The sequence below is a fragment of the Stegodyphus dumicola genome, chromosome 2 (genome assembly GCF_044657685.1).
Source record: "Stegodyphus dumicola isolate Sdum_Otavi_A_Nest chromosome 2, ASM4465768v1".
NCBI lineage: Eukaryota > Metazoa > Arthropoda > Arachnida > Araneae > Eresidae > Stegodyphus > Stegodyphus dumicola.
The window spans coordinates 214,389,301-214,407,336 of record NC_140769.1 but is presented as its reverse complement, the minus strand read 5'-3'; the positions used below and the strand labels follow the sequence as shown (position 1 = coordinate 214,407,336).

The following is an 18,036-nucleotide window of genomic DNA, read 5'->3' as shown; positions in this document are numbered from 1 at the left end:
CAACCACAACAAGGTGGCATATCCTTATCAGTCACTTCCTTTTTTAAAATATTATTATGAATCTTCTCAAAAAAAACTCAAACCTAAGAAGTGAAAATATTTTAAAGTAAGTAGTCAATGTAATCAGAAAATCTTTCCTGCTATCATTGATACAGAGTCACATGTAAATATCATACATGAAAAAAAATATAAATTGTATTAATGCACAAATTGAAATTATTGAGAATAATCTTAACTCAAAATTATTGTCTCTATCTGGAGGTCTTTCTGTGACTAAAATAATTAAATTATCATGTAAAATAAATAGGCTTAGTATATTTTGTTTGTCAATTCTAATCTGACATATTTATTATTATCATCTTGTGTTTCTTTATTTAAATTGCAATTGAATTTTAATAATTCTGAAGTATATCAGTTTAAACGTATAATAAGTAAAAGCATTCTTAGATAAACTTTTCCAAAATAATTCTGTATGTGAAAATAGTGTAAATTCTAAGAAATTTGATACTTATGCTGAAAATAGTGAAATTGCTGATCATCAAATTGCTAAGTACCTATATAATCATATATTTGCTAAAAACAAACATGGATGTGGGTTGTATTAATATGGAACCTCCACGAGTAGTTTTAATCTTAGAATTACCTATAGAGTTTAAACCATAAAGAGCATCTCCTAAAGATAATAGTGAAATTAAGAAACAATTAGATGAATTGTAGTTATAATGTTGGAATAATTAAACCTTCATTCAGTCCTTGCGCTGCCACCTGTAACCTGTAGCTTATAAGAGAGATGAAAATTCAAAAACGAGATTGTATATTGATTATTGGAAACTTAACCAAATTACTAAAACGTATTCTAAACTGATTCCTGGAACTGATGCAGCAAAAATTTTTCCCACGTTAGACTTAGCATCTGGTTATTGGCATATAAAATCAAATGAAAAAGATACTGAAAAATTAGCACTTACCACAAATTTTAGCCTTTATGAATTCAATAGATTACCTTTTGGTTGGAAAAATTCTCCAGCTGTTTTCCAAAGAGCTCTTAGGCAAATTCTAAGCAATTATCAGATTCAGTTTGCCTTAAATTATTTTGATGATATTATAGTGTGTTCCCCAAATTTTGATATTTGACATATGTAAAAAAGAGAATATAAAATTAAAACAATCTGAATGTAACTTTGCTAAAGAAAAAGTAAATTTTCTAGGATATGTTCAAGCAGGAAAATATCAGCCCAGTAATGCAAATATTTAGTTTATTAAAAAATTAGAAACCCATAAAAATGTTTAAGAATTACAAAGATTTTTAGGACGTATAAATATATACGATAAATTTATTCAAAATTATGCAAATATCCGAATATGGTTCAAAATGGTTTAAAGAGCTGAATTAAGCCTTTCTGTCATCTCCGATGTTGTCAGAAAAGGATCTCACTTCAGTATGGTCTCAACAACATCATCGTCAATCAAAGATTGTGGCTTATCAAAAAGGTCGAAATCACCTCTTTCAAATTTTTCAAACAATCTTCTGCATATCCTATCAGAAACTGCATGTTCACCAAACACTTTCAATAAATTTCTACCTGCTTCTTTAGCATTTCTTCCTTGTTAAAATTCATATAAAATACAGTGGCGTAAATGAACTTTATCAATAGTACACTATCGCCATTCACACTTAAGACTAACTTGAATCAACACTTTTTAGTTAATTTGCTATGTCAGTATATATACAATAAGCGATAAAAATAGAGAGCCAAACAAGCGCCAAATAAACATGCGCTTACGTATTGAAAATTGTTGTCATAGGAACGGAGAGAAGTTTCCAGTAGACCAAATATATGTTGCAAAATTTAAAAAGACTTGCAAAATAAATTGAGAGACATTCCACTAACTTTACTACCATGATTTGGACTTCATAATTTTCTAATAATATGAAGAAGCACTGAAACACTTGTGAGACATAATATACAAAGTATTATATGAATCCAGCACCAGCTTACAGTGGTTTAACTATCCATGTAAAATTATACTAAAACTTACTGATGCATTGATATATGGCTACATTAATGAAGGCTCAAAAAAGATCATGGTATTAAATACGTTTCTCAAAACATAAAAGGCCTGATGTTTCATGAATTGACCTTTTCCTCTAAAAATTGTAACAGTTCTGTTTCTTTACTCTTTAGATAATGCTTATTCTTATTTAATTTGTGTTTCTTAATTATGATGTGGAGATAATTGCAATTAATTTGCAAAGGTACTTCGTAACCAAACGCCTTGGTCCTAAAAAAAGTCACCCCTCTCTCTTCTTTTAGGGCGTATTGGGTATGATGGAAAAGTGGTAAAAATAAACTTGATATGTTTCAAGAGAAATTAAAAATGAGTAAGCATTAGTTTTGATAGTGAAGTGAAAGCATGCTTCTCAGATAACTAAGACATTCCAGATTTGATTCCTGGTTGAAGCATATCTCTACATATTCATCAAGAATTCGTCTGAATTATAAAAAACCATAACCATGTAATATAAAAACATTAATAATAATAAAATATTAAACAAAATTCTGTTTTTCATATTTAAATCAAAATTATTATTTACATAGTACAGTATTAGATTCACAATGAGCAGTGAAAATCAATACATTTTGGTTTAGACATAACTTGAGCTGCTAAAAATATCAGCTTAGCTGTTTACATTTTCTTTCATCTCTATGAACTCTGAAATTAATATTTATTGTATTATTAATACCACATGGAAATGATAAGCATAAATAAAACATTACAAGATTCTAATTCTTAAAATTAATTTTTAAGTAGTATGTGATTATACACATATATACAAACTGCTGTTGTTCATATCCTGTATATGAGTATTCATCCATATGGTTGACGAAACACATTATTTTAATTTGTTCATTATTAAAAATATTTTCAAAACTTTTCAGGATGCTCTGTCAATTCTTTTATTATCCTGTCATGCACTAAGATATTAAGTTTATTATTATTAGTTGCTAGATTGTAACTAGCAAAAATTTGCTTATTTGTTCTTTTACTAAGTTTTAATGCTAAAGAACAACTATCATCATCAGCAAAATATCCCATAACTGAAGAACAGATAGGAATATTACTATAAGGTGTATTCATAGCAACAGCAAGAGAGTCAAAGTTTCCTTGATCACCAACCCAAATAAAAAGGCATTCTTTCATCTTCAGAAGGAGAAAAGTCACTGGCACATCTAGCAGTGTATCTTCAAATATGTGAGAAATAAAGCCAGGTTCTGAAACAGAAAAGCAAATTAAAGAAAGGAAACTAACTTTTAAAAATAATAAATGTTTAAAATTCATATAAGTTTTAAAAGATTATGAAAAAAAAATAGAAATGTCATCATCATCCAAAGGATGAATGAAGATTAAGATTTTCACTTGACATTCCTACGACATGATACAGTAAAAGTCCAGAAATCTGCAACGCTTGGGACCAGAGGTTGTGCGAATTTCAGAATAGAAAAGATAATATTCAGACTAAAAGTGCAAAATAAATACGGCATATTAGATACATTTAATTAAATTATTATATACATTAATACAATAATTAAATGCATATGCATTCAATTATTATTACATATATAAACTGATTATATTATATTGTTCATTTATATTAGGCTCCTATATTTTTAAATCAGCTTCCCCTTTTCCTGAAATCCTGAAATAGGTACCCCCATCACTCCGCCACTGCCGGAACCATTCGTACAAGACAGCATCGAGGTTTGCTGATTTCGCCTCATGTAAAGATTTCTGGTTTCATATTCCGGGGTTAGAATCACTGTTGCTGTAAAATTTCAACAGCTTTTCTTTACTGTTCCGTATAGCATACACAGTCTGTGTGGCAATTCCATATGATCCTGCTATAAACCGAGCAGTAGCACCTGCCTCCATCTTTAGCAGAATTTCCATTTTTTTCATTACCATCAATGGAACGTGTTTACGTTTTTCAACGTTGCAAGCAGTAAAATCACGAGTGCGTTTCTTATTTGCCATTGTATTAAAAAGCGCTGAAATTTAAAAATATTCTTAATTTATCCACAAAATATCCGGATAAAAAAAAAACAGCATCACTAAACAATCTCGTGAAATAACAAAGCTCAGAAAGTACAACAGCGTGAACTTAAAAGAGTTAATTGTCTGCTTTTTTCACCTCGATGCAGATTGGAGGAAAAAATCTTTTATCATGATGCCAATAGTTTGGTATTTCCGTTATGACTCATTATTATTTGGTAATTATGACGTCATTATCCAGTAACTATTTTTTCTTCGATATTTCACACTCCATGTTGCGGTTTCCGGAACCTATAAACTAAATGTTTATATTTTGAGAGGCAAAGCGGATTTCAGATCGGCGGATTTTCGGTACTTGACTGTAGTACTGTTGATATTTCATTCAGCATTTTTCAAAAAAGTTCACAGCTGCTTCACAACTTTTTGCTATTTTCAGTCAAGTTTTTTATTTAAAACTTCACATTCATCTATCACTTGCTTTCTTTATTTATTTAAAACATTTTCAAATTTGAAGGAAGTTTCACCAAGATCGCTTGATATCAGGCTGATGAGGGATTAAGTACATTTGTGAAATTCATCAAAAAATATATATTAAAGAAATAAATATTTCTGAATAAAAGCCAAGTGTACATTTTTTCTTAAAGATTTACCCAAAATTCAAAACTTGCATATAAACCAAAATTGCGGAATGCAGAAAAAAAATTCTTGTAAAATTCAAGCCAAGCTGGTAAAATGGTGCAATATTTTCCAATGAACTGTTGCAAAGTAAAACATCAGATGAAAAAGACGACAGTTTTATTGGAACTTTTCCATTATGCACCTGCCATGCTTATTGGTGCCTGTGAAAGAAAGACTAAACACACAATGAAATCAAATAACAGCACCCAAATGAACTGAAACATTTTTGTGTGCATGTTTGTTTAAGCACATTTAATTGTGTTAAAAATTCTACCAAAAAGTGTGGCAGGTATGTAATAAAAAAATATCGTTTAACTCTGTATGAAGTTAGGACATTTTTTCCAGTCATTTGCTGTCCCGTATGATCTGTGACATCTATGCTAGTGTTATTTTTGTTTTGGTGACGTGTTATTTTCATTTTTGCGACAACAAAGCAATATGAACAATTTCGAAAATAAAACAACTCACTTTCATAAAATAAATAATTTATTTCATTTAAAATTAACTTTTTTCATAAGCTTAAGTACTACAGACTATAGAAATAATAACTAAAAAGTGCTATGTTTGGTGATTTATTCTTTGTGTCTGGCTAACAGAAAAGTTACTACATATTTTGCAAGATTAGCGAATGCATATATAAGCTGACCTCTGTAATTTAGCTTCAGAAAAAGTTCCAAAAGTTCTTGGGTTATATACAGTAATAAATATTCACATTTTGTGGAATTCCAAAGAAATAAATGAAATTTATGAAGCAACTATCCAACTTACTAACTTAATAATTACTTTATTTGAAAAGACTGATAATTTCAAAGCAAAAGTGGACCCCCCCTTTTTTTTTTTATTTTGCTCGCCAACTCTTACAAGCATATGGTACCTTGCAGTTGAATAAAGGAAATTACCCCTGTAGTTGTTGGCAAAGTCATAAAGAAGTCCGATGAAAGAACATCTCACAAAGCAGTACGAGAAAAAAGTTGTCCTGTCATTGCAGCAGAGGCATACAGTCTGGGGAATCAGCAAGTCCAAATCTAAAAAGATGAGCCTATAAGTAATCATACTGCGGCATGAATCTGTGACAAACTATAACAATAGCTCTTGGCAGAGAAACACATCTTTTTGTCCAATAAGCAGCATCAGTTCTTTGCACTGGCAACATCTCTGTAATGACAGAGTCTGGCCTTAAGGATGAGCTGTCTAATAGTCCATTTGATGCTTCTAAGGCTGCTATCACACATCCATTTGTTTCGAAAGAACAACTATTTGGAACAATTTTCTGCTTTGTCCCAACAGCCAGTCACCACAGATCACTTTAGGGTTAACATGTAAAGGGGAAACTGGTTCTCCATTACAAACAAGCCGATAGCTGATAGGTTGAAAACGAACAACTTGCAATTTTTTTCGAAAGGAAGGAAAAAATCTCGTGTTTTTCTTTCAATAGTAAACCAGGCAGAAAAACTATCTGAAACAGTTGTTTGTATGAAACAAATGCATGTGTGATATGGGCCTAAGAGGAACATGTAATTCAGGTTGGCTAAAACCGCAATCCTCCTTAGGAGTGTGTCTGCCTGCTCATTGCCAGGAATATTGCTATGACTAGGTGGGCCATCAAAATTGTATGCAATTCAGCATTAAAGTTGTCACAAAAGTGTCCAAATGTGTCACACAATCGAAATAATTCTGAAAAGACTCCAGCCATCAGTATAGATGCGAGTCCAGTGCACTGTAGGATATCTCTCATAGGTAGTAGCCAGTGCTATAGTTTTGAGTTTAACATGGAGAGAAGAACTCTTTTCAATGCTAATAATCAAGCCAAAAGCTGCTCCTGCATAATGCAAAAAGCCTGGAAAGATACAAGGTTTAAAAACAATAAAACAACTTAACCCGTTCACGACAGGCACGTCTGTTACCGAAGCGTTGTCTTGGGACGGAGTGTTAACCAGATGTGTCGTTTTGTGGGGACGGGCAAGTCATGCTGCTAAGCCTAGTGTTAGAAAAAAATTCGTATAAATTAAATTTTTCATCCAATTGTTCCAATTTTTGGTACATTATGAGAAGAATATTCAGGTAGTTGTCAGAATTAATTTTAAAGCTTTATTATTATATTTTCCTTAAAATTTTTATAAAATACTCGTTATAGAATAATATAATTTTCCCCTTATCCCACAAATAAATACAGTCAAAAGTCGTTAATCCGGACACCCATAATCCGGAATGATCTATAATTCGGACCTCAAAGCTACAACCTTTCTGTGCATGTGTGTATGCATGCGCATAATACGTTTGCGCATGCGCTTTTAATGTATAACAGACGGTATAAGCTAAGCTAAAATTAGCTAATTATCTATTTCAGTTAATGTTGTAGATTGCGTTGTGCCTTAATCTTCGAATTGGATCCGACTTATTATTTTTTGCAGACTGTCATTGCAGTCATTAAAATTTTTAAAAGTAATTTTATAAAAGTAAGTTGGAACTTTCGATTATGTCAAACAGAATTTCTGATGCTGGAGCTGCCAAAGGATCTACAAAGGGAAAGCATATTTCGAACGCAAAAAATGGATAAAGGCTCCTTTATTTCTCTAACTATTCCGAAATCTGTTTATCAATTTCACGCTGCTCTGCTCTGCACGGGGGGGGGGGGGGGCAGCATTGCGGCACAATGAACTGGAAGTTGATCTGTCAGCACTATTCTTATCTTCAGAGCAGATGTTTTTATTTTATTTGCCTTATAATTCCTTACTAAATGTAGTATTTCATCTCAATCTACTCTGTCTTTGATATGATTTAAATCAAATTCCTCTTCATTATAAATATCACGAATACAAATCAAATAGTTTTCTGGTTGCAATTTTCTAATTTCGGCTATATGTAATGTATGCTTTACGCATGCGCGCATTGAAAGAAATGTTTAATAAAGTAAACAAATAAATATTAAGCTTTTTTTTCTTTTCTGTAAATTTTGATACACTTTACATCATAATTGCTCTTTATTTCATAAATTACGGTTTCATATTTTTAATTTTATAATTTCTGCATGCCATCTTACCAGATTTAAACTGATAATCTATAATCTGGAAAAATCGATAATCCAGAATCGTCAAAGTCTCGTTGAGTCCGGATTAAAGACTTTTGACTGCATATATGGAAAAATATCCAAAAAATCGCAGATTTTATTTAACACAACACACAATTAAAATAAAAAAATATTAAAACTGTCTTTCATAAAAATTCAACGAGCAAACAACGAAAAGTAAGCAATATTTCAAAATGAGATAGTATATGATATTCTTTGAAACATGGGTGTACACAAAGTCCAACGTTGCACATGTCACAGGAATATAATATCTGCTGCTATTTTACTCAGCAAATTTGACTCATTTAGCATTTGTATATGTTCTATGGTCAGATAGTGCTTTAGTTTTGCCATTTAAAAAAAAAAAAAAGAGAGAGACCATTCGCTAAGTGATACAAAATAATCGTCTCAATGCCGGAAAACTTAGAGTAATAAAAAAGTCTCTAATGATAGAACATCTACTCCACTATAATGGATAAAAAAATAAAAGAAAAGAAGAAAATTAATAAATTAAATTAAAAGTATTCCAGAGCATCAAGAACATGTTCATTTGTTTATACAAAATGATGCAGTAAGAGCCATTACATTACTCAACATTAACGAATTAGCACTTGTGTATATTCTACGGTTATATACTACTTTCGTTTGCCATTAAAAAAAATACGTTTCGCTGATATTCATCTCAAAGCCCGAAAAATCTAAGAGTAATAAGAGAAAAGGGAAAATCTAAGAGTAATAAAAAAAATCCTCTAATGATAGAACGTCTATCCCACTATATTGCAAAAATAAAAAGTACCTCAATGCAGCGAGAACACATGCATTTGTTTGTATCAAATGACCTAGTTAAAGAGACATTACATTGCTCAACACCCACCCACGAATCTCACTCTCATTCTGAAACAAAATGCCAAAAATAAAAAACATTGCCTAGGAATGAAGGTAAACACACTTAACTTTCGATATATTTCACCATAACAGACATACAGCTACATCTAGCGGCAATAAAAAAATGCTAATTAAATGTTCTATCTAAAAAGTCAAATGTGGTACGCCCGGCCATAGAGTGAACTAAATGGAGATTCAAATATGACACACTAGGCCGTGAGATAATGTTTGCTGCTGATGCATATATGACACGCCCGTACTGAACGGGTTAAGGGAAGCCTCATATTTCTTGATAGTTAATCAATCATCATAAGGAAAGAATTTTGAGTCTTTGTTCTAGTTTGAGCTGGAACACAGTTAGGCCAAAAGGTGTCTTTATGGAGGAATCTTTTATAGTCAAAGCGATGATTAGCCAAATTAAGTAGGCCAGTTTGCAGTTCCATGGCTACCACAGGGGTTGAAAAAGCTACACCAGTAATCAGGGCCGGATTTATGTATAAGCTACACAAGCTATAGCTTAGGGCACAAAAAAATTTAAAATGTAGTCTAAAAAGTATTAAAATAGATTATAAGAGACTTATAAAGGGCTCTATATCTCAAATAGCTTAGGGCCTTATGAAGTCTAAATCTGGTTCTGCCAGTAATGAGCCGAAGTGCTCGGTTTGGGACACTATTCAATCTCGAAAAAGTGGAATCAGGTGCTCTTATAAGTAATACTGCACAATAGTCATGAATTGGATGAATGTAAGAGGTCTAGGTTGTGGTAAGTACATTCTGGTAAGATTCCCATTTCATACTAGCAATTTTTTTAAGCACCCAGTTTCTCTTTCAGTCATTTTAGACCTGTCTATTCCAGTTTAGTTAATACAAAATATTCTGAAATAGACCGACAGAAAGAAGTACAGGGGGTACCAAAACATCGCCATGGGCAAAACTGGTATTGCCCCACTGCACTAACCATCTATGGAAGTGTACCCTGACCGGGCACGCTAACACCATGCTCGGGAATTTGTTTACATTGCAGACAATATTGTTTAAGATATACTTCCCACGGGTACTTTGCAGTTAAATGGATAAATACAATAATTACAATGGATAATTACAATAAGTTATTTACAGATGTATATACATATTTCTTTTGTGTTTCGGTTTGGAGCTTTGTTGGCAGGGGGGGGGAGTGTTTATGGTATGTGGTTCGTTGTTTGTTTCCTTTTTTTGTTACACGGTTCACAGTTTATAAGTTCATTCATAGTGCAGTTCATAGTTCAGCATACAGTTTATGAATTCATTTCATGATAAATAGTGTTAAGTACGTAGTACTGGTGTATCTGTCACACATTCCACAGTATGAAGTAGTTCATAGTTCGTAGTTTGAGTAGTATGAGAAAAGTCACAGTTGTTTCAATAAATGGAGATATTTAAGCATGTTTTCTAAAGGCACTCTTGTATAATATGAGAGTGGATATTCTTATTGCTGCATTTATGAACTTAGAGGATTATGTTGGGTTGTAAGCTATGGATGACACAGGTCCAGTCCTTGGCAGTGTACAAAATCAATAATATTTTTGATGTTTTGGAAAACTTTACGGTGCTTAATGATGAATCTTCTAAATTCTATTCCAGTATCAGTAGGATGGCGAATGTGATGGGCTGACGTTAACGGACACTGAAACAAGTAATGTTCAGGGTCTCTGCTTTCCCCGCATATGCATCTATACGACGTAGCCATATTGCGATCATAAAAATACTTGGAGAAGGGACTGTGACCCGAGATGTACTGGGTTAGGAAGTAGGTTGATATTGTGGTATTTTCATCAGCCTTGGGTAGTAGTTGGAATGTACATCGTCCTTGTGGCCCTTGTTCCTATTGACGTTGCCACTTTTCATTCGCCATTTGTTTTAGTTTGTAGTTTAATGCTGATTTAGGCCATGGGTATCTATTTAGATACCTGTCTATTCCAGTTTAGCTTGGGATCCAAAACAATCCACAAATAAGTTGCACCATCAATTCTTTATGGCCGACAAAATGGTAGTGGATTGGAACAATTATCTTCAGAATATCTGCATTCTTGAAATGGCGAAGAAAGGGAGAAAACTTGCAAGGCTGGATGCATTGTACAGATTGACCAGAGCATGCTCACGCGATGCAAATATAATGCTGGAAGAATGTTGCCTGCACAGTGAATTTTTGGGAGGATTTGTTGAAAAGAGAGCAAAACATTTCTTATAATGGTCCCCAATCGTAGTCCCTCTACACAAACAAACAAAATTAATAAGAACATTAAAGAACAATTTTTTCTGACTGTAGGAATAGTTATAAAGCAGAACTCAAACAATCAGGGTATATCCATTGTAGAGTAAATCACAAATACATTTCGCCAATTTTGAAACTGGCACACACATGCAAAATATAGAATGCGTATGGGAAAGTACTAAATGGCGAAATAAAAAGCATCATGGAACAGCTCGGCCACCACTTCAAGTCCTACCTACTAGAGTTTCTCTGGAGGAAAAGACATGCTGCAAATGATATATTTGATGTCATTTTAAAGACAATCACTAAAACATTAAAATGTACAAAATGAAATACTCACTGAATTCAAACTGAATTTTAACAAATATAAAAAGAGAAATCTTGGTAGTCATATCATATGAAACCAATTCAGCTGACAATTTGTTTTTCATCATTATTCATCTGTAAATTATTTTCTTAACTATATAAAGTTCAGAATTAAAATATTTTCGAATGAAAACTTCAGACTTATTTTGGCTAAATTCAGCTGTTTTTGGTCAGGTAGCACTTATAAATTGTATTTGTTAAATATAATTTATATTTAGTGTATGTTTTTCCTAGGTATTTGCACTAAAGTTATGAGGAATACTCAGATAACCGGCACTTGAAATCCTTGTTTGCCAACTTGGGTGAGAGGTGCCAAACAGTGGGAAAAGTGTTTAGGTTGCTAGCTCAGATGTTAACTAAAATAGGGAAAAGGAAAGGGATATTTTCTTTCTATATGTAGATACTTTGTGTTGCGTGTCGTGACTCTGCAGATAAATCTTTATGCTGATGATCACACAACTTTGTCAGTAGATTACAAAATATGCTCCCTTGTCAAACTTATGGCTCACATTATCCCATGTCTATTTTAACATTTAATGTTTACAACAAGCAACATTTAAATGATAAGGTTAATAATAACATTTATAGGTACTATTCCGTTTTGAGGAGCGTAAAAAATTTCAGCGAAAATGTATGCGCAAAAGCGCCAAATCTAGCAAACGTGCCCATTTAACAGCGTGCTAAATCTAGCGTACGTGCCGATTTCAGATTGTGTTTATCGAGAATTTTTTTCAAAGAAAAGGCATCATTCATTATAGAAAATTATGTTTGAACAACCAACGAGATGAAATTATGCTTTAGCAATAACTTGGTAGCGAAATACCAATGCAGGCATTCATTCAGTTATGTTTAGCAATTTTTATATAAATTATAATAATGATCTGAAATAGTTATTTATTCTTATACTTCCATTCAGTCATGTTTAGCCCTTTTATATAAATTATAATAATAAAAAAAGTATTATATGAAATAAATCTTTCATCTAAATTAAAACATCAATCTTAAATAGTTATTTACTATTATAGTACTTCCTTTCTTGCGTTAGGGTTGTCGCAATTATTTTTGGCAGCACTGGCATCAACAATAGTTTGGTGATTTTTTACAGCCCTCAAAACCAAATAGTACCCATTTATATTTAACTGTTATCATAAGTTTCATGAAAATAAATGTTATTATTAAGAGAAATAAATTACTGTGAGGTAAAATAAAAACATTGTTGTTATTTATAAAAATTGCCAGGCATAAAATATCAAGGATAAATAATTATCATCAATTACAAAATTTGATAACAAAGATAATAACATTTATTTTCATGAAACTTATGATAACAGTTAAATATATATAAAACGCAGTTTTATATTGGCAATTTTTCGTGGTATAAGCCTACTGGGGTTCCCGCCAAGTTAGATAATGGGGACGAATCCCAATACACAGTACCTCATGGGTGATGTGGAAATCTGTACATGACAGATTCACTGACTGGCACTGTATTTCCTGACTTTAAATTTTAAAAAATTTACATTAATTATCAGTTTGAAATTAAACATTTTGTCCATATAAGTCTAGGTTCACATTCAAATAGATAGCGGTCGGGTGTCAGCTAGTATGCCATATTAAGCTTTCCATTTTTAATCACTAAAGTTATTTTAAGGTTATTTAACTTTCTTACAAAGTCCATATTTTAATACTAGAAATGTTTAAATATTTATTCTGTTTTCCAGTTACTTTACCTAATGCACTTTGACATACATTTAATTTCTAATACACATTTAATTAAGAAATTGATAATTATGAGCATCTGCAGAATTTTGATAATTAACAAAAAAAAAAAAAAAAAAAAAAAAAATTTGAACTCCCTTATATTCATATCTTCGTATTTTCAGTTCCCTTTTAATTCATTCCTTTTTCACATATTGTTGCATTGTATTCAAGTTTTCATGTATGTAGAATTTATATATTTTGTATTGTATTGTTTCGTTAATACATGTTCGTTATGAATTGAATGCACAAATCCGATGAAAAATGAATAAAATTTATTATTATCACAACAAATAAAACAAAATTCTTAAATTTTCTAGATATTCGTACAATATCCCAATATCTCACAGTAGTTATCTTTTAAACTAATAACAACATTCAACATAACTACCGTATTTGACGGCATATAAGACACACTTTTTTTCCTAAATTTGGTCTCAAAAAATTTACTTATACGTGAGTCTTATACGTGAAGGACACAGGTTAACTTTAATACTGAATGCTATTTTTAGCCTGGATAAAGGTCTAGACACACATAACTTTTTCTACATCTACCATAATTATTTTGCGCATGCGTGAAATATCTGTTGCCAAAAAGCGCCAAAACTCGAAGCTGATGTCGAAGTTCGAACAGGTTCGACGGTTACATTACGTCTATGGAGCCTTTCCTTCTTTACAAAGACTTTCTTTGACTCAGCTGATGCACGTGTCGGTATCGGTGCTACTCTGTATAAACGTGTCATCATCGGTGTTTAAAACTATTTGTTTAAAAAAAAATCCCTGGAAAATATGACTACAGGAAATAAGAGATTAAGCTATACAATTCAGTATTAACTAGGAGTGTTAAACTATGCCAAAGTGCATGGAAACAGAGCAGCAGCAAAGCATTTCGGTCCACCACCTACCGAAATAATGATACGCACTTGGCGACTGCAGAAAGATCAACTTAAGACTGCTAAAAAACAAAAACATAACCTTCGATGCCCAGCTCCATCTTGGCCTGAACTTGAAAATGCCGTAAAAATGTGGGTGATATATAAGAGGAAATCTGGGATGTTTCAACCAAAATGATAATCAATGAGGCCAAAGAATTTGCAGAAAAACATGGGAATCAGAACTTTTCAGGGTCTGAGGGCTGGTGCTACAGGTTCATGAAAAGGCAAAGCTTATCAATGCACACAAAAACAACTATTGTACAGAAAATGCCATCAGATTATGAAGAAACTTTTTCATATTCAAAAGAAAAACTCATCCGAAAGAAAAACTTCCAACGGGTGTAATTGTTCATGGTCATCTGAAAGTCTAGATGGACGAAGCTAGAATGAAACTGTGGTTACAGAACGTATGGGCGAGGCGACCTGGTGGACTCAAGAAAACCCTGTCTTTTGGTTTTGGATCAGTTTAGCGCCCATAGAACTGAAACCATAAATAAAGCAAGAGAAAAACCCAGATAGCTGTCATTCTTGGTGGACTGATTAGCCAATTGCAGCCTTTAGATGTATCGATGAATAAGCCATTTAAGGAAAAAGTGCGAGAACGATGGAACAAGTGGATAGGAGAGCCACATCACGTCCTCAGGTAGAAGAAGCGGCCTTCTATTTAACAAGTGTGTGAGTGGGTAAAAAGATCTTGGGAGGACAAAAAGGCTGAAGTAATTGTTAAGTCCTTTAAGAAGTGTGGAATCAGTAATGCTCTTGACGGAACAGAAGACGATGCATTATTCAAAGAAGGTGATACTAGCGATGACGGAAACAGTAGTGGTCTAATAAAGCGCTCGTCCCCAGAGGGTCGGAGCTCTGCTGCATGTATTAGCTCTAGAATTGCCACAGTTATCCAAGTAGTAAGGTACGATCCAAGGAACCATAACTGATTTAATGAGCCATTTGCGGTTTCGCCTTAATACGGCATGTACTTAGACATGGCTTAATCTTTGAGACTGATGATTTTCTCGTTTTTGATGATGATGATAGTGAAAAGGATTTTTATGGTTTTGAAAGTGATTAAAGTCTAATTTCATGATAGGCAACGTTTTCCTTGAATCTGTGTTTTTTTGTTGTTTCTGCTTTGTTTTGTATTATGTTTGATTGCTTGCCGTTCATTCATTTATTCATTATTGAAATTGACATATCATGTTCAAAATAGCTTGCCGTTTGTTAATTTTCCTTAATAACAATATGTTTGGTAATTGCATTCAATGATTGTTTATTTGGCTTTTACGAAACGTGAGAACTAAAAGAAACCACATTTAAAGTTATTGTGGACTATTGAAACTTTTTTTCCTTGTGTGTGGCCTTCTAAATAAGGGTGCGTCTTATATGCCAGTGCGTCTTATATCCCGTCAAATACGGTAATTCAAAATAGAGAAAGCTAATCTGATTTCACCACAATTTGCCACAGTAAACTACAGTTTTCTAAACAAAACTGAACTTAGGTGCTTTTTTCCTCGCTTTTATATAAGCTTTTAAATGTGCGAGCACATTCTGGTAATTTCTCGATTTTTCCTGAAAAGCAAAAGTGTACAAGTACGAGATATCTATTTATTAAATGTGCATGCTCCTGTATTTTTCATTTTTCCTGCATAGTTTTCTCTTTAAATTTGTCACACACAGCACTGCATTGTCTTCCACCCCTCTCCCTTTCCACCAAACCACATGAGAGGACTTTCGGCTCGCTGCATAGAGTGCCACAATGCTGCATCGACATTAAACATTTACAAACATCCACGCCTTCTCTGGGATTCAAACCTGGGCCCTTCAGCACGGCAGTCAAGGATGCTAACCACTATACTGGTTGGGTGGTACAGTTTATCTTCTCAACACAAACGTTACATTGCCTTACGCGATTTTCATTCAACAGAGCTTTTCCCCCGATATTGGGCTGAAAAGGGAATTTTTCGAAAGCGCCTTTTGATGCCATTTCCCTCTTGGCGTCAAAAAATTTCTCCCAAGAATATGGCGAATTTTTGGGATTCAAGATACCGGAAAAAACTGCACCAAGTGCCGCTTATCTGAGATTTCCCGGAACTACTCTTATATGTGCTCTCAAGTCGCCAAATTTCTAGCCAAAAATGTTTGGCGAGAAACTCCACGGTGCCATATTACTATCTAAGTTTTTTGTCTACATTTCAAACTTTAAGCCTAAAATATCTCCAAAAACCACGTTTTGAACATATAATCAACAAAATAAACTAAAATTAATTTCAAACAATTAAAAAAAAAAAAAAAAAAAAACAATAACGACAGAAATTCATACTAAAAAAACAATGAACATAACATTCTACAAAATAAGAACAAGAATAAAATAAAATACACTTACCATGAAAGAATGCTTTTTCGAACAGCTAGAAATACCAATTTCATTCCGCTTTTAACATGCCACCCCGTAATCATTATCGTATTTATATGACAGCCAGACAATCATACTATATATCCAGAAAATTCATACTATGGTTCACAAATAAATATTCAAAACCTTTTTTTCCTAAATCCTTGTAAGATTTCCAGCCATCCGAAAAAATAGTTGTAAAGGCTCAATCCAGTCTTTAATATCCTGCATCAGCATTTCCTTACTTCTATCATACACAGCCACTAAAAATAATCCGGGAAAAGTGCAGAATCGCCCACTGCTTGGTGTGTTTTTAAGAATTGCACATACTCGGTATCCATGTACACATCGACCTATTTTCACTTAAAAAAAAAATTCCAGAATTGCGCAAAAATGGTATTGCGCACTCCCTTGACTTTATCCATGTACACATTGACCTATTTTCACTTAAAAAGTCAAACAAAATTGATAAAACTCCAGATGTTTTTACACTTGTAAAAAGCGGCAAACAAGTAAGTCGGCGATTCTGCACTTTATCGAGAATTTTTTTCAAAGAAAAGGCATCATTCATTATAGAAAATTACGTTTGAACAACCAACGAGATGAAATTATGCTTTAGCGATAACTCGGTAGCGAAATAGCGATGCAGGCATCCATTCAGTTATGTTTAGCTTTTTTTTATATAAATTATAATAATGATCTGAAATAGTTATTTACTCTTATGATTCCATTCAGTAATGTTTAGCCTATTTTATCCTATTATTTTATTTATTTTTTTATTTATTACGCCAATCAGATAAGTGGGCGATTCTGCACTTTAGCCAAATAATCTCCCAGACCCTCTTGCAACCACGTCTCTCAGTGCAACATAGCCATTTCAAAACACACACGGCACGAACCAACGAGCAATTAAAACACTCCAGCAAAAGAGTATTCAAAGTCAAAAGGGTTGCCATAAAACACGCAATCGTGCCAAAACCCCGCGCAGAACACATATCGCCATATCTGATGATCTATATGATGGCGCATATAAGAGTAGAGACGATTTCCCAAATTATGCAATTAAATTTCATAAAGCATTTTTCTCTCATAAAAATGAATTATGACTAAAAAATTTATCTGCCGATGAAAGTAATAATCTTTTGCTTACTTTGAGTTGTAATTATTATCATATTTACACACGAAATAAGACATGAAACATTGCATTCGTAAATAATAATTAAGTCAATATATAAGTATTTAAATTAATACGGATAGCATTGGTTTTAACACAGATATAAAATACGAGAATAAATATTACAAATGTCTTTTTAATATATTTTTTTTAAATTTTAAATGATACTTACCACTATTTTGCTCCATTTGATGGCTGAGAATTAACAGAAGTAAATAATACCAAAATTCTTAGATCGAGAGAAATACTAATAGCCTCTCTGCATGTAAATAATGATCTTTCTTAGAATCTTCTTCTTGAATTCCTCTCTCGGATAATTTTTAATTTCGATCTCACAGTAAAGCAGATTTTTAATATATTGGGATGAAATAAAACTTAAAATCCTATAACAATATGTCTAATCTGGCATCTCATGCTACACCTTTCTGCCCATCGAAATTAATCATTCTTTTAAATAAGTTTGAATCATAATGTAAA

General features: G+C 32.7%; 1 protein-coding gene across 1 annotated transcript; it reads right to left on the bottom strand.

The window, feature by feature from the left end:
- Positions 1-1,238: 1,238 nt before the first annotated feature.
- LOC118202373 (proteasome assembly chaperone 4) lies at positions 1,239-17,986 on the bottom strand. The gene is made up of 2 exons (XM_035374550.2): positions 17,732-17,986; positions 1,239-3,275 (listed from the first exon to the last, which is right to left on the bottom strand). The coding sequence occupies exons 1-2, from the start codon at positions 17,745-17,747 to the stop codon at positions 2,929-2,931; spliced, it is 363 nt and encodes a 120-aa protein (XP_035230441.1). The 5' UTR covers positions 17,748-17,986; the 3' UTR covers positions 1,239-2,928.
- Between the last annotated feature and the right edge of the window lie 50 nt (positions 17,987-18,036).